Source organism: Hetaerina americana, unplaced genomic scaffold, assembly GCF_022747635.1.
Source record: "Hetaerina americana unplaced genomic scaffold, ioHetAmer1.1.p SCAF_13, whole genome shotgun sequence".
NCBI classification, from domain to species: domain Eukaryota; kingdom Metazoa; phylum Arthropoda; class Insecta; order Odonata; family Calopterygidae; genus Hetaerina; species Hetaerina americana.
In genome coordinates, this window is record NW_027286403.1 from 10,277,158 (window position 1) to 10,294,878 (window position 17,721).

Below are 17,721 nucleotides of genomic sequence, written 5' to 3' on the forward strand. Positions count from 1 at the left end.
TTTCTCACACCATAAATATCCATGTTTGTCACTGCAGGTGGATGGCAAAGTGTTGCCGAAGTTCCTGCTACAGAACCAACTACATTTAAATGTGTGGATTTGGTACACAGAAAAGAATACAAATTTCGAATTAGGGCAGTCAATAAGCTTGGACCTTCTGAACCAGCACTTTATGGACAGACCATTCTTGCTAAAGATCCTTGGGGTGAGATTTTTCTTAAGTTTTGACAAGATATTTATGTATTTTGCCCTTTTAATCGTTGATGCTTGAAGAATTTATTTTTCCTTAGATTTTTATTAATTTGAAATACGTATTATAGATGAACCCAGCAAGCCAAATAATGTTGAAGTTGTTGACTGGGATAAAGACCATGCAGACCTCAAATGGACCAAGCCTGAAACTGATGGAGGCGCACCAATCACTGGATACATTATTGAATTTAAGGTACACAATTAAGGTGTAATTTTATTGTGCTTGTGAGTGATATTCAGGCTTCCTGTTGAGCTATAAGAATAATAAATTTTTAATGTGACCATAATAGTACTGACCTCACCACTCTTGACATATTTTAGGTTGAACCATTTCAACTATTTCCTTTGAACAGCACATCATTATTTTTTCAAAGTATTGGTTTTATATTCAATTAAATCTATTCTCCTCTCAGGGAGGGTCTACTTGAATTACCTGCAATTATGGAAGGGTTTATAATTAGGATGTTGTACAATATTTGCCATGTATTTGTTTACTTGTAGCAGGCAGCAGGGTATTATTTTACATGTATGATATCATAATGCTTCCACCAAACATTTCACATAATTTTGGACACATGCAGTTAGTAATTATTAGCATATTATTGACCAATATTTGCTCAAAAAAATGTAAAAGTTCGGGAATTTGAAATTTCCTGAAAAAACTCATGTTTTGGAAAGTAAACACCCTGTTTTTTTATATTAACAGAGTTGTGTCTTATACACCAGGAATTCATTTTTTCCCTCATTGAAAATTTGTTTTTTCTGAGAGGGCTGAGTCTCCCTCTGCTTTCTGACAATCACTCACTTTTTGTAGAGTTGTTTGTTGCTGTCTTGCTGAAAATAGTGATAAACAACTCTGCTTTTAACAAGGTATTCGCCTCATGAGGTTGTGCAATTTTCTGACTGCACAGAAAGAAGAGTAGACGGAAAAGGCTTAATGCCATTAAGACCTTAAGGCCATAGCATTATTTAGCTAACAGAGCTGATCAGATGGCCAATTTTTTCAAACTAAGGACAGGCTTCATATGCATCTATCAAATATGCTATTTGCATTCACAAACAAAGCTTCCATTAATCTCAATGGCATTATTACTCTAACTTCTAGTTACCCAATGCTATTTCTGTCTTTCTTCCTATTAATTCCATTATGTTTTTGTCTATGTGCTTGACTTCTGGCTTGTTGATTTTATTTTATGAGCACTTGATTTTTCATTGCCAGATAGCACGTAATAGTAATACAATTTTAGCGGTACCTAAATCACCTACTTATGTTATTTGAACTAAAATATAATTTTTGTTAAGTCCTCTAACTCCTGATGTTTGAATGTGATAAATTAAATTATTTCAGGATAAGTTTGGCAAGGACTGGATTCCAGGGAAAATGATTGATGGAGATGTAACATCTGCAACCATTGATGGGCTTAAGGAAGGAACTCAATATGAATTCAGAATAAGAGCTGTTAATAAAGCTGGACCAGGAGAACCAAGTGATGCCACCAAACCAATTATTGCCAAAGCTCGTTTTGGTAAGTTTTCAATTAATTGGATAATTTTTTGCCTAGACAATATATTTAGACTGCCATTTTATGTTAACTTTTTATCTTATAGTGAAACCATTTATAATTGGTGATGATTTACAAAATATGGTAATAAAGAAGGGACAAGTCATTAAATATGACATAAAATATGGTGGTGAGCCTGAACCAGAAGTTATTTGGGATAAAGACGGTAAAGAAGTTAAGGAGGATGAAGCAGAAAGGTTAGTAGTTTAATTTCATATGCAAAATTTTGATCAATATGTTTATTATATTTTGTCTAAATGCATTTTCAAACATGTAAAGAACACCTTATTTGATGGGCAAAAAAAATTTAATAAAACCTAAAAAATTTAATGGCTGTATTTTAGATATGAATTTTTTGTAGAATGCATTATTATAGAATTTGTCTGTTGCACATGTCCTCAATTTATGCTGCTTTCATTTATGCTTGGTTGAATATTAAATCCATGCAAATACATGATGATAGAGTTTATTTCCATAATGCAATTTCTAAAACACCAATTAAAAAATACTTCAATCAAATTAAGCTTATTCCATACATCTAGAGCAGTGCCATGTTGGTTTTTGTAAACATATTTGTAAATATAATGATTTTAATATTTGCAGGATTACAATTGACAAATATGAGAGGAACACAGTCCTCACAATTCGCAGGACTACTAGACCTGACAGTGGATTTTATAAGCTGATTTTGAAAAATACTTCTGGAGTATGTGAAGGAGTGGCAGAAGTTGTTGTTCTAGGTATTTTATATACATTAATGCCTCAATAGTTATTGAATTGATACTTATTTTAGCAATAAAATTTATATTAAATTAGCATTTTAAATTTAGACAGCACAACAGAGTACCAACTAAAACTTTAATTGGCTTTTGTTGGGCATCAATATCCATCTTATCCTCTTTGATCTAAAGATACAATAACAGATTTTAGAAATTTTGAGAAATGCGAGGAAAGAATATGGTTATCCTTCTTAGACATCTGCTTTTCTCCCAAATACAATCACACAGTCAGAGGCTTTTATTTTTCATGAATAACAGTTTCATGTAAGATTTGGGGACTTAAGCAAAGTCTAAAAATGGCTGTGTAAATTTTTTTAGTCAGGATTTAGCCTTAGCCTTGTTCATGGCCAATACATAATGACCCATTATTTCAATGGTTCCATAATACTACCCGGATCTATCTTAACTGACAGATTGCGGCTTTAAAAACAATAGATAACTACTCTAATATTATTACATTATATGACAAGGTGAGGATGAAGAGTAACTGTAGAAGTAAGAAAGTGGTCCCTACAAATTATATTAAATGTTTCATCATAGCCAGGCCATCATAGCCTATCAACAGGAAATACTAATTAAATAAGTTGGAATTTCATGTCATGATGCACAAAATGTCTGAGTATAATCAGGCATTCCCATTGTTTTTTTCTCACCATCATTTTTATATATAACAATTATTTTCGTTAGAAATTAATTAGTAGTCAGTGAAGGAATGAAATAATTCATGGATTGCGTTTCGGCATATACAATTTAAAATGCAGTGGTGCTTCAGATTATTAATATAGTGGTCTTAATTTTATTTTGCTGTGGGAATTTAAAATGTGTAGGTTTTCATATCATCCTTATTTTTTGCCAGTAAATCAAATCATCCATGGTATACTTGATTTTGATCTTCTTTGCTCACCAAATTGCAATGTGGTTAAATAAAATGCTCAATTTGTCAATATTGCACTCTCATTACAATAATGGTATTCAGCAGACATCCTTGGATTGCTGTCATCTCTAGACTCTCCATTACTCCAGTGACCAGTAATTGGAGTTTCAGCCAAATTCACAAATATTATGAAAAAGTTTCACATTGTTACATCCAATCAATACTTGTGTACAGGGGCAGAGACATGGGGGGGATGGGCTGTCATTGCAGAAGAGGAGAAGAAGAAAAGAATTGTTCTAAATATCCCATGGCAAAGTTAAATTGATTGACAACATAATACATTTTTCTACTACACTGGGATTAGTTATGCCTTAATCAGTCTTTCTCTTTCTTAGAATAAAACTTTTTTATTTTAGAAGTATATATATTTTAGAATTATATGAATGAGGATACTGACTAAGGAAATCAACAGAAGATATTTAGCTTAAATGTGAGATGAAACATTTTTATTGACTACATGCATATTGTTCTGTGGCCTCCTTATGAAAGTCCTGAGTCCACCTCCTCTTATGCATATCTGAAAATTTGAGTAAAATGGCATGCATGCTCACCTTAAAATCTTGCATTTAAGCTCATATAATCAAAACTAGAAGTATTCTACATTTTAATGCTTTTGCATCTAATTAGCTCATTTACATGTAAACATCTATATTTGCAGACAAACCTGCCAGGCCTAAAGGTCCCCTTAAAGCAGAAGAAATCCGTGCTGATCATGTTAAGCTTAAGTGGCAAAAACCAGACGATAATGGGGGCAGTGAAATCACTGGATATGTCATTGAGAAAATGGATCTTGATACAGGTCGCTGGATCACTGCTGGCGAGGTAATTTTCTGCAAATGGTGTGAAAGTGCATTATTATTGGAACTGTTTTCACCTGTAAGGGTTATTCATAAATCATGTTTATATTCACTTCAAATGCTTTTTAGGTTGGACCAGATAAGGACACATTCACTGTTGATGGATTAACTCCTAAAAAGAAATATAAATTCCGCGTAAAAGCTGTGAATAAGGAGGGTGAATCAGAGCCACTTGAAACTGAAGATGCGATTTTGGCACGCAATCCATATGGCAAGTTTCATCGTTGTGTAACTATTTTAGCTGGTTCATACATGTTTATAAAGATATTAATCTTGAGAGACTTAACAAATAGATTGTTCAAAAGTAGTGCATTTGCCATAAGTTTACCGTAAATGTAGATGAATATAAGTGATTATGTTTTATCATTGCATCAAATCGTTTACAGATGAGCCTGGCCGCCCAAGTAAGCCTGAAATATTTGACTATGATAATAAGAGTGTGAGCTTGAAGTGGATAAAACCAGAGACTGATGGTGGACGACCAATAACTCACTACACTATTGAAATGAAGGACAAGTTTTCAGCTGACTGGATTGAAGTGGCCAAAACAGAGGATGCCACATGTGAAGGAAAAGTTGAGGGCCTGAAGGAACGCATGGTTTACCAATTTAGAGTTCGTGCTCACAACAAAGCTGGAATGGGAGAACCGAGTGACCAAACTGATAACCACATTTGCAAACATAAGAATTGTAAGTATTTGCTGATTTAGAGGATTTGAGGATTAAGTTAGCTCTTACTTATAAAACTTTGGTTGGCTTTGGTAGAGCCTACCATTTTGAAAGATACCAAGTACAGTATTTTCTTTTTCCACCTTGATAGTAAATGTTAAATTCATTCTACTTAAAGCTGATCTATTATTGCCAAATGTAATAATTATTGAGAGTATTCTCTGTGCAATGTTATCAAAGTTTCATTGGAAATAGGTGCCAGGAGTGCAAATAAAATCCTATAATTTTGTATCCTGATAAGGTCTTTCATAAAATTAAGATAATTTTTTACTATAATCGCACATTAATTGAAATTAGAAAGCACTAATGATAGGTGTACAAATAAAATGCAGATTTTATTTTTTTAAATACAATCCTGATAATGTATTTTTATTTATTTTAGTGAAACCAAGAATTGATCGAACTACCTTGAAGAGTGTAACAATTAAGGCAGGAAGAACTCATAAATGGTCTGTTGATGTTTCTGGTGAACCTCCTCCAACACTGACATGGGTGTGGCGAGATAATATTCCACTTACTTCAACTGAAAGACTAACAATAGAAAACATTGACTATCACACAGACTTCACTGTTAAAGATGCTACCAGGAAAGACTCTGGAAAGTATACTTTAAAAGCAGAAAATGCATCTGGAAAGGACGAGGAGACTATAGAACTCACTGTACTAGGTATGTAAATAATTGATAGCTTCACATTTTATGCCATATATTTCAAAATTCTCTAGCTTTTTTAGAAAATAATCGAAAAATGTAGTGGAGAAAATAATAGGGAAATAATCTAATGGAATCAGATAATTTTATCTCTTTTGCTTGTTTGAGGCAGACGAAGATATGCTAGAAAGCTCATATTTTTATAAAATTTCACAAGGAAGAATTTTCCTATCATTGTGTCCGATAGAGAAATTCTAAAATGCACTTTATGCATTACAATATTATTCTTCTTGAATTTATGTTCATTATAGACTGTTAAAAATGACCACAACTAATTCCCTTTGAAACTGACAGAAATATGCATTACTGGAGATAATAAATGGCTTCTCAAATAAGAATGATGTGCATGCCAGATTTCTTGCTCTATCTTCCCTGGCATTCAAACTGCTTTTGAAAAATAATCACAGCATGTTTTTGAATTGTGTGATTGTTTTTCACTTGCTAAAACAGTTTAAAATATGGTCTGTTCCGGGGATTACATTTTATGGATTAGGGTTTTTATTTGCCATGTATAACTTTTTATCCATCCTTTTTAGGTAAACCTGGAAGACCAAAGGGTCCCCTAAAAGTGTCTGATGTTCATAAAGAAGGATGCCGACTGCAATGGCAAAAGCCAGACGATGATGGTGGCACTCCCATCAGAGAATATGAGGTTGAGAAAATGGACACAGCCACCGGGAAGTGGGTGCGTGTTGGTCGTGTACCTGGTGACCGAGCTCCCCCAGAGATTGAGGTGACTGGTCTTACTCCTGGTCAAGAATACAAGTTCCGAGTTATAGCAACCAATGATGAAGGAGACTCAGAACCGCTGACGACGGAAATACCCATTGTGGCCAAGAATCCATTTGGTGAGAAAAGATGCTGTGTGTCTTTTTTGTTAAAATTTTCAATTATTTTAGAATTCTCAATAATGCCAATTATGATTTTCAGATGAACCTACCAAGCCTGGTACTCCAGAAATCACAGATTACGACAATGAAAGTGTGGATCTTAAATGGACTGCACCAAATAATGATGGAGGTGCACCTATCGAGAAATATATCATTGAGAAGAAAGACAAGTGAGTAATAAAAGCCAATCCAGAATATGTCATAAAATAACAATTTTTCAATTGGTAGACAGTGCACGCCAATTTGGAGCAGGCAAATGTCATTGATCACTCTATTGAGTAAGAACTGTGTCATTAGCTTTGCTGCTATCTTCTCTTACCTGCAGTTTCATATTCTTTTGTATGTCATTATTGCTCATTCGGTGCCTTTATTTCAGTTTATAACTCTGCAAGGCATAGACTTTATCGTTTGGAATAAATTTTAAATATTATATAAGTATAGTTTTCCTCAAGGAAATTTCTCCTCTTCTACCTAAATTTTCATCTCTACTTACTTTAATTTCCTTGTTGGTGTGACCTAAAATCCTTTGAAATTATAGTAAGATTTGAATCACCTGTTTAATTTTTCAAATGCTTTGATTTTGAACTTTGCAAAAACCATGTTTGTCCTACTTGCTGGCTGGGCAGAGCATGTATAGTGAACTCCACTAAGTTAATCCATTAATGAAAATCATATTTAATTCACTACATGGAAATTTGCATGCTGCTTGCTCTGGAATAATTTTACTTTAATCTACAAATTTTACTGTTAATATGGCAATATCCATTCATTTGTTTTTAAATCAATTTCAGTCAATGTCATTTGTCAGTAGTGACAAGATTAATGATATACTTGTTGGCTTCTGTGGAAATGATAATCTTTGGTACCCAAAGTATGGTATTATTACTCTAGCATTTCCATGTATCATGAAAAGTTTCCATTGCCATGGTTATTAGCAGCTTTGTGAAGTGCATAGACAAAGATTTGCAATGTGAAATACTCCAAATTGCATTTCATAGCCTCAGTGAGTTCATTTTTTGATCAAAAGAGCTAATCAGTGATGCATTTTTAACTCATTCATTTTAGGTATAAGCCTGACTGGGAGAAAGCAATTGAGGTTCCTGGTGATCAGTTGGCTGCTAAAGTTCCAGATCTCAAGGAAAGAGCAGAATACCAGTTTAGGGTTATTGCTGTCAACAAAGCTGGCCCATCTCCAGCATCTGAACCAACAAACATGCACATGGTTAAGCATAAGGCCTGTAAGTGACATGATTAATATTTAGTTACACATTCATAGTGCTGACAAGAATATAATGAGCGCTCATGGAACTAATTTCTTTTAAAGTGAAACCAAGGATTGATCGCACCAATCTTAAGCAGACTACTATTCGTGCTGGAAAATCTGTCAAATTTGATGTTAACATCAGAGGTGAACCTCCTCCGACGGTAAAATGGATACTCAAAGAAAAAGAGGTGAGTTTTTTCCTATTGATTTTCTTGATTTCATTTTTTTCCATGCAAAGACTGAATTTGATGTAAAAAATATCTATTGAATGTAAAAAAATTAATATGTATTTATCCTTACTTCACTTAGGTTCTTTCTGAAGGAAATGTTGAAATCATTAATGTTGATTACAACACAAAATTGACCATAAATGATGGTAAAAGGGTCAATTCTGGGGTGTATAAAATCATTGCTGAAAACAAGCATGGAAAGGATGAAGCAGAAGTGGAAATTACCATTTTAGGTTGGTATCCATTGGTATTCTTTTACTTAATATTTGATGCATAGCTCATGTTAGTGCTTTACCACTTCTTAAAGGCTGCCGTTGATCATTTTCTCATTAATGTCTTTTGAGAGAAATAGTAAATACGAGGGTCATCCGGAAAGTAGTACCCGTTCGTGAAATAAAGTACATATTGATATCTCGTACATATTGATATCTCATGCCATATTATTATGTTAAAGTTGTTATTTTAAAATTACTATTTGCTTTTGTTCATGCAATTGCTTCAAACCACACCTGAGAATGAAAGATGATTTTTTATAGCAAATAAGCAGTGAAGCTAAATAAGTATCATGAAATCAGTAATAGGTATCTTGAGTCACTCAAAATGGTTGAGTGAATGATGTATAATAACCGTATAATTTATGGACAGAAAAGACAATTTGCTCTTTCCATTGGTTAGGCCTAGTGTTGAATAAACCAATGACATTAGGAATCAATCAGAGGAAGTATGTATTAATAATGAAGCTAACAAATCTGAGATAAGGGTTGTGAGGTTCATAGAAAACTGCTATGACAGGAAGCAGAGCATTACAAAACTGTTGGAGGGTCTGTAGTGAGAACCCAAAGAAATACAATGACTAATTTTAGGCTAAACTTATGACAGAAATCTTGCCAGTTCACCTCTGAGGGAATAATAACCTAGGCATTAAACTATAATGGCAGGTTGGAGCAGAGAGTAAGAACAAGAGCTCAACTAAACAGACACAGGATTCATTTTCCCTTGCACAATTTGTGACCAGAACAAAATTAGAAGGAAATCAATTATTTTGAAAAACTTAATGCCAATTGATTTTTACAAACCAATTTAGCTTATTTGCTCAAAAAATCATGTTTTGGAAATGATAAGTACATTGCCATGTCTGGCTTTAATCTTTGATTCAATGACCAAATTAATGTTTACAAAAATTAATGTGTACAAAAATTAATGATTTTTTGTGAAACACTTCCTGGTAACATACGAGGGTCATCCGGAAAGTAGTACCCGTTCGTGCCGCATGAAGTGCTGACGACGCGAGTAGCCGCTGGACGAGGTCAGATAGCTTCAGTGGCTTGTCTGCCTTCTCTGAGCCAAGTTGCGTGACGCTAGCATTGCCTGTGTTGTTTCTGTGATTGTTTACAATGTTTAAAAAAATTGAGAATGCCGCCAGTTGTGAAGTGAGGGCAGTGATTAAATTCCTCAATGCAAGAAACGTTCGCCCATGTGATATTCATCGCCAATTAAAGGAGGTGTATGGAGACAATGTAATGGACGAGTCGTCTGTTCGGCGGTGGTGTCGCAACTTCAACATGGGGAGGGGGAACACACACGACGATGAGCGTTCGGAGAGACCGTCTGTCATTACAGACCAACTGGTGAGCTCAGTTGACGAATTCGTGAGGAACGATCGGCGCGTCACAATTGATGACATCTGTGAGCATTTTCCCAATGTTTCTCGAACAATTGTTCATGAAATTGTTAAACACCATCTGCATTATGCAAAAATTTGTGCAAGATGGGTCCCTCGCGTATCTCAATGAGCTGGCGGCGAAGGACTATGCAGCAGGAATACAGAAACTTGTCACACGTTATGACAAATGCCTTAATTTGCTTGGAGATTATGTTGAGAAGTAGTTTAAAGTATCCTCTTTCAAATAAAATTTTTTATGTTTGTTAATATTTACTTTTGTGTCTTTATTTCACGAACGGGTACTACTTTCCGGATGACCCTCGTACATGAGCTGAACTCTTTGTTTTCTCTTACAGCTGCACCTTCCAAGCCAAAGGGTCCTCTTAAGGTGTCTGATGTCACCAAGAATGGATGCAAGTTAAAGTGGGAGAAACCAGAAGATGATGGTGGCTTGCCAATCTCTGGATATGTAGTAGAGAAGCTGGACAAGTCAACTGGAAGGTGGGTCCCAGTTGGCCGTACGACAGAACCTGAAATGGATGTTCATGGACTCACTGAGGGCCATGAGTATCAGTTTAGAGTCAAAGCTGTGAATGAGGAAGGTGAAAGTGAGCCTCTGGAGACAGACCGTGGGACTGTTGCCAAAAATCCATTTGGTAATTATAACAGATCAAATACTTAAGTGTTTCTATTGATATTAGTTCAAAATAGTGATGGTGTATGTTTTGATTTTTAATTTCAGATATTCCTGGAAAGCCCAGTGTTCCTGAATTTGTTGATTGGGATGTTGACCGTGTGGACTTGAAATGGGAAGCACCAAAATTCAATGGTGGTGCACCAATCACTGGATACATTGTTGAGAAGAAGGAAAAATTCAGCAGTTCTTGGGATGAAGTACTAGTCACAAATGTAAGAATTGATACTTCTGTAGTATTACTAAACTTTTATGCAGTATAGGTAACCATAACTTGCTAATAGAGGTTTATTATGTTCATGTCAACAATGATGAACATTAATGATAAGTGAGAAATTACTGTGGGATATTATTGTTCATTCTATTGGAGCTGTTATGATAATATAATAATGTTATATAACATAATAAAAATAATAATGAAATTCATCCTCTAGTCGCCTGACCCAAGTGGACGTGTCACTGGCTTGAAAGAAGGTAATACATACCAGTTCCGAGTCAGAGCAGTCAATAAAGCGGGGCCAGGAGAGCCTGGTGATTCAACGAAGCCACATATTGCCAAGGCTAGATTCTGTAAGTTACAGTCTTTATATTCTTAATGTTTTTATGCATAATGTTGGAAGTTCAAAATGCCAACCCAAAATATGATAAAATATTACTTTAAAAAAATCCAGGCTATTTCCACGCATCTTTGGAATAATTGAATGAATGTGTATATTAACGTATCAGGTATACGGCTAAGTATTGTCATTTGTAATAAATTTACTTTTCTATAATTTCACATTCAAGGCTTCACAATCTTGTGAATGTGATTTAAAATCTTGCACCAAAATGTGTGAGTCTAGAGCATTGGTATTAGTGGATATTATTTATTCTATGTTTCTTGTTCATAATTTTAAGTAATAATAAAATTTTCATTCCTTACTTTTCAGTGAGGCCTATTATTAACAGGGAGAAACTCCAAAAAGTTACTGTACGTGCTGGTCAGTTTGTTAAATATGATGTTGACATCAAGGGTGAACCTCCTCCAAAGGTTACATGGATGTTTGGTGCAAAGGCCATGGAAACTGGTGGAAATTGTAAAATTGAAAATGAAGATTACAATACTAAATTCACCCTCTCAGATACAACTCGAAAAGACTCGGGAGTTTACACTATCCTGGCTGAAAATGATTCTGGAAAAGATGAAGCTTCAGTTGAAGTAATTGTATTAGGTAAGTCCCTGTTGATTCTGCTTTGTGAGAAGGACTCTTCCTTATAAACTTTTGTTGGAACTTAATAAAGAGAAATAGGAAACTGCTAAAAGTTTGCAATAAAATTGGTGTATAGGATACATTTGATTTATTGATACCTAAAATAATGTTTTTTCTTCAAAGAATATTTTTAGCCTGGAAGTAGATAGTCAGAATTTTTAAAATATCTTGCAGGCATAATTTTATCATGCAAAGTGGTTAACTTTTGTTTGCATGTGTCTTCTGTTATTTACATCATGAGCTTTCTTAAACCCTATATGACTGGCAGATCACACTCTCACTCCTTAACCCAGTAGTCATGGTTACAGGTTCCTGCCTTGAACTTTCATGATTTTTAATGAAAGTTTAATATGAGTTGACTCTGAGAAATAATGATAGTGCTACTTTGACGCATCAAATAGTTATGATGTTATTACGATTCTAGAGTCATAGGGCAACAGACTCTTATAGTAATATTCCAGAATATGAATGCATTCTTGGAAAGTTAAGTTTGACAATGTGTGCGCCCAGTGAATAACATCATTTTAGAGCATATAGAAAAGAAAAATACTTTAGCTGGCAGAGTTTTCATACAAAATCAGTGAGGGAACTTCGTGGAAATATAAGTTAGAATTATGTATATATTTCTTTTTGTTATTGCTTATCATGTTTATCACTAAATTCATGTTCCATGATAAGAATTTAACAATTACTTTGTTAAATTATTGTTTGTTTCATGTTATGCTTTACTCTCCAATTCTTAGATAAGCCTGGAAAGCCTGAAGGTCCTCTGGAAGTGACTGATGTGCACAAAGAGGGATGCAAGTTGAAGTGGAAGAAACCCAAGGATGATGGTGGCTTGCCATTGACATCATATGTTGTTGAAAAAATGGATGTTGCCACTGGCCGTTGGGTGCCTGCTGGATTTGTTGATCCTGACAAAACAGAGTTGGAGGTTAAGGGATTGGAGCCAAACAAGAAGTATCATTTCCGTGTGAAGGCTGTTAATGAGGAAGGAGAATCAGAGCCTCTTGAGACAGATACTGCAATCTTAGCCAAGAATCCATTTGGTAGGTAGTTTGAGATATTAACATTCAAGTCATAATTTTGATGTTTTGTAATGGAAGTAAAAATGCTAATTGATGTTTTTCTGCAGATCCACCATCACCTCCTGGACTGCCAGAGCTTGTAGACTGGAATGAAAATATGGTCAAGTTGAAATGGGAACCTCCAATCCGGGATGGAGGTGCTCCAGTTACTGGTAAGTGTATGGAGGGAAGAATAGAGGAGCCTCACATCTTTCATCTATAATCAATGAAAAGTTTTATTTACTTAAAATGTAATTTGTTATGAATCTTAGTTTAAAATAACAGAGGCATTAAGCTATGAAATAAGCGTAACAAGTTGAAAGAATTAATCAAGGAGAGAATGAAAAGTATTGACTGTATACATTATTGTGAAAGTCACTCTAATTGATTTTACCATTTCTTTTACATCAATTTAGTTTTAATATGAAAAATGAGAACATGGTTTTTTACTAAAATACTAGGTTGTTAAGATTTATTAGTTTTTAGACTTCCTTATTCTCTATTCACAACTCCCCATTAAAATAGGCAAGCATTTTGTACTGAATTAATGTAACTTTGCTGAAGACATTTTTTAGTAATGGATTTTTTTTCACCCATTCCTAGGTTGAGTTTTAATAATTTCTTGTGACAAATGATACAATTTATTTTTATTTTGTTGTACACAGGATATATCATTGAAATGATGGATAAATATGGAGGTGGTTTTGTGAAATGTGCTGAAATACAAGGAAATGTTTGCCAAGGAACAGTGAATAAACTTGAAGAGGGCAATCAATATCAATTTAGAGTACGTGCTGTTAATAAAGCTGGACCCAGTGAGCCCAGTGAAGCCACAAATCCACACACAGCAAAGGCTCGATTCCGTAAGTATTTAAACTAAATCAATATGAGTCTCTGTTGAAGTTTAATATGGTATTTTCATACCATTTATTGAATATCAGAGTGATTTGTTTATGGATATTTAGTCTTCTTAAAACATTAGACAGGATGCTGACATATTGAGATTTTTACAAAATCATCATTCTTTTTGCAACATTTTAATCTAAGCCTGAACTAATGTATATGATGAGCTGATTTATCAGCTTAAACTTCAGATTTTCATGCATAGAAAAAATTGTTGAAATCAGCAAACCTTATTTGCAAATATTTTTTCTTGTTTTTGATTCTTTTTGTTGAAATATATTGTACTAGATAAGAGTTTTGTTTATCCTTGTATTCTATGCAGTTAAACCGAGAATCGATCGCACCAATCTACAACCTATAATAGTTAAGGTTGGTCTTCAGGTCACTTTGGATATTAATATCATTGGTGAACCTCCTCCAGCTGTAACATGGACATTAAACGACAAGGTAATTGTTTAATTATAAACATTTTTGTATGCCAAAACAGCATTTTCAATGTACTATATATTGCAGCATATTTATTTGAGAAATTTGTCATGTACGCATATGCTACCAGCGTGTCAACCTAAGTTAATGAATCTTTTTCAAGGATTTAGTTTACTTAAATTTTGACTGATGCACATTGAATTCTATAATAACAAAGCTTTGCACATCCATCAAAATGACTTATTTCAGTGGTGCAAATGCATCTGTACTTACAACTGTATTTTGAAATAAAAGAATATGCAGTTGTGTTTTCCTTGCAAAGGCCATGAATGATGAAGTGTTATCCATAAATGGCTGCTGAGAGTATAAATGATTGCAAGTATAATGATGCAGAACTTAGAATGACGCTAAGCAGCATTTTGGAATAGCAGCTGAATGTTAATATTTGATCGCCTTTCCTTAAAAGAAACCAATTCTATTCTATCATATATGTATACTTTGATGCTATTATAATGAATACTGTTACATCTTGGTAGTTTGTCCATTATTTAGGCCAATGCGTTCATTTACTCACACATCTGTGTTCTCATTCATTCCTATATATAACATGCACCATGTGTACATTATCATAGACACTTGAGATTGGTAAAAAATTTTCCTTAATAGCCCATTTACACAGATATCTGTAGCTTAACTTCCACGAAACATCCATGTATTAAACCTACTATTTCCGGATAGTGGAAATACTATGAATATGGATTATTCGAGTTTCTTTTGCCAGAGCCTGCATGCCATAATTTTGGCTCAAAAGAATGGCAGTTATTTTGAGTTACACCTGTATATTTCATAGTCATGGCTTTTGTGGAGTTTGTATTAGAAAATTAGGAAAACTCTTTGAGAAAGGAAAAATCTAGTGAAGCAATAGAATATTTTATATTACATCTTTTTGACTACTCTGTTTGTCTGTTGATTATGAATGATTTCTCCTTTATGTATATGTAGGAACTAAAAACTGAAGATCAGCTGAGAATTGATAACATTGACTACAATACTAAATTCTTCATTATGAGAGCCCAAAGGAAGCATACTGGAAAATATATTATAACTGCCAAGAACTCAGTTGGTGAAGATACTGCTGAGGTTGAAATTACTGTACTTGGTATGTTTTAATTTATTTGTATTTATTAATAAATGGATATTGTTAAATATTTGATCTATTTTATGTATATGTATATCAGTATTTATTTTCATGTTGAAATTGTTCTAATGAGCTCTGTTTACATCAATAGGAAAACCTGGAAAGCCCAAAGGTCCTTTGGAGGTTGCAGATGTCACTAAGCATGGCTGCAAGCTCAAATGGAAGAAACCAGATGATGATGGTGGCTCTCCAATTGAGTACTATGAAATTGAAAAGCTGGATCCCCTCACTGGGCAATGGATTCCATGTGCCAAGTCAACAGAGCCAGAAGCTAATGTTACCGGCCTACAGGAAGGAAAGCCCTACAAATTCCGAGTGAAAGCAGTGAACAAAGAAGGAGAGTCAGAAGAACTTGAAACTGAGAAGTCTATCATTGCCAAAAATCCATTTGGTAGGAGATCACAAATTCTATGAAATAAAATATGTACTATATTTAATATATTTTAATAGGATAATCATTTATTACTGTAATTTAGTGATGAAAATGCACATTTTTATTTATCAATTAGTGGTAAACTATAAAATTCTCTCAATTTTACCGCTTGATTTTATATTATAGTCTTGTTTTGACATGTACTTCTGTCAATATGCATATATTAATATTAGCAGATGTTCTTTGAAGTTTCTATGTAGGTCTGATAAATTCTTAAAAAATTATCATCCATAGCCTATTCTGGCCAAACAAAGTGTGAAAAAATATATTCCTATCACCTCTTAAAGACTAAAGAATTAGGATTGTATTAGAATAAGATACTTTCTCTGGTATTTTTCGTACAAGGACATGCCACTGTCAAGATAAGTTATTTATCATGAAAAGGTGGATTTCAGTTGAATGGTAAATTTAAATTATGGAAAAAATATATTCATTTGGTTTAATTTAAAAAATACTAGATATATTATATCCTCCTTGTAAATAGCATTAGAGATAAGAATCAGAATATGGAGACAGTCTTAGGTTTTGGAACATCCTTGAGGTTTTGCACCCCGCGAACACATAGTGTCAAGCTGGTTGCATATCTACGGGACCAAAATTGCGGGACCGGGATAGATGGTTATTATGATCCTATTTAATTTCAAGGTGATCTATTTAGAGAATCCTATTTGTCTTAATTGCAGCCAAAGTACAGCAAATCCATAATTCTCTTTGTAATGCAGTCATTTCGATTGCACAGACAAACTGCCATTGTGTCAATTTCATTTAAAAGATATTATTCCAAAACCTTAGTCAGTTGATTGAAACTTGTTACTAATAAACTTCTGTCACTGGTTTTCCCATATTTAGTTGATGTAAAAAAATGGATGAGAAATCTAAAATTTTGAGCTCTTGAATTTATATGCTCAAATTGTTTTATTAGCTCTCATTTTCAAATTATTTTCCACCCTTGCTCCTTATTATTGTATCTAAATATGATTTGTTGAACTCTTCACAAAAATTTTATTATAATTTTCTCTCAATGAATATTATGCATGCTATCTTTCTTTTATGTATCAACAGATGAGCCAGGGAAGCCTGGTAGGCCTGAAATCCGTAACTGGGACAAGGACTTTGTGGACTTGGAATGGAGTCCACCAAAGAATGATGGCGGAGCTCCAATTGAGAAATATATTGTACAGATGCGTGACAAGGAGGGTCGCAATTGGGTTGATGCTATGTCAACTCCTGGGGACCGGTATGTTGAAATAATTATGCATGATTGAAAATTGCATAGCAATTCCATATTTGTTTGGGTGATGTATTTCAATGATATTTTTCCTCTATTAATACCTTCTATAGAACGGCAGCTAAAGTTACAAATGTTCAGGAAGGTCATGAATATGAATTTAGAATTGTTGCTGTTAATAAAGCTGGACCAAGTGAACCTAGTGATCCTTCAAAATCTGTCATTGCCAAGCCAAGATTCTGTAAGTATCTCATTTTTAATGTTGAAGAACACAAATGGGATATTTCTGTCTTCATCTCTCTATTGCAATCTGTTAACTATTTTATTAATCATTACTTTTCCATTTTTATCACCAACAGTGGCCCCATATATTGACAGAAAGAATTTGCAGAAGAAAATTGTCCATACTGGTCAGATGTTGAGATTTGAAGCAGATATCAAAGGAGAACCACCTCCAAAGGTTACTTGGAGCTTGAAGGATCAAGTTTTGAGGTCTCATGAAAGGTAAATTTAAAATTATGGTGAAGACTGCTTAACTGGTGTCTCTTTTGGAGCTCAGTGTCTCTCTGCTCAGCTTACTTTTTAGTTTGGATTAAAATTATCTTTAAATTATTAATTAATTCCAAGAAAACAAAATCAATTATTGAAGGCAGC

General features: G+C 34.0%; 1 protein-coding gene across 34 annotated transcripts in view; it reads left to right on the plus strand.

The window, feature by feature from the left end:
- bt (projectin protein bent) overlaps window positions 1-17,721 on the plus strand; it is a 199,686-nt gene that overhangs the window by 121,541 nt on the left and 60,424 nt on the right. For all 34 annotated transcript variants that reach the window (XM_071583211.1, XM_071583214.1, XM_071583243.1 and 31 more), the window contains 27 exons: window positions 38-205; window positions 321-445; window positions 1,601-1,778; window positions 1,861-2,011; window positions 2,418-2,554; window positions 4,186-4,349; window positions 4,454-4,595; window positions 4,771-5,073; window positions 5,495-5,779; window positions 6,358-6,669; window positions 6,752-6,881; window positions 7,777-7,949; window positions 8,036-8,163; window positions 8,285-8,438; window positions 10,225-10,524; window positions 10,611-10,777; window positions 10,997-11,132; window positions 11,492-11,773; window positions 12,556-12,861; window positions 12,948-13,052; window positions 13,545-13,742; window positions 14,105-14,229; window positions 15,211-15,367; window positions 15,498-15,797; window positions 16,902-17,076; window positions 17,181-17,308; window positions 17,427-17,571. In XM_071583211.1, the coding sequence (XP_071439312.1) occupies window positions 38-205; window positions 321-445; window positions 1,601-1,778; window positions 1,861-2,011; window positions 2,418-2,554; window positions 4,186-4,349; window positions 4,454-4,595; window positions 4,771-5,073; window positions 5,495-5,779; window positions 6,358-6,669; window positions 6,752-6,881; window positions 7,777-7,949; window positions 8,036-8,163; window positions 8,285-8,438; window positions 10,225-10,524; window positions 10,611-10,777; window positions 10,997-11,132; window positions 11,492-11,773; window positions 12,556-12,861; window positions 12,948-13,052; window positions 13,545-13,742; window positions 14,105-14,229; window positions 15,211-15,367; window positions 15,498-15,797; window positions 16,902-17,076; window positions 17,181-17,308; window positions 17,427-17,571 (5,074 nt within the window). The remainder of the gene's footprint in view (window positions 1-37; window positions 206-320; window positions 446-1,600; window positions 1,779-1,860; window positions 2,012-2,417; window positions 2,555-4,185; window positions 4,350-4,453; window positions 4,596-4,770; window positions 5,074-5,494; window positions 5,780-6,357; window positions 6,670-6,751; window positions 6,882-7,776; window positions 7,950-8,035; window positions 8,164-8,284; window positions 8,439-10,224; window positions 10,525-10,610; window positions 10,778-10,996; window positions 11,133-11,491; window positions 11,774-12,555; window positions 12,862-12,947; window positions 13,053-13,544; window positions 13,743-14,104; window positions 14,230-15,210; window positions 15,368-15,497; window positions 15,798-16,901; window positions 17,077-17,180; window positions 17,309-17,426; window positions 17,572-17,721) is intronic.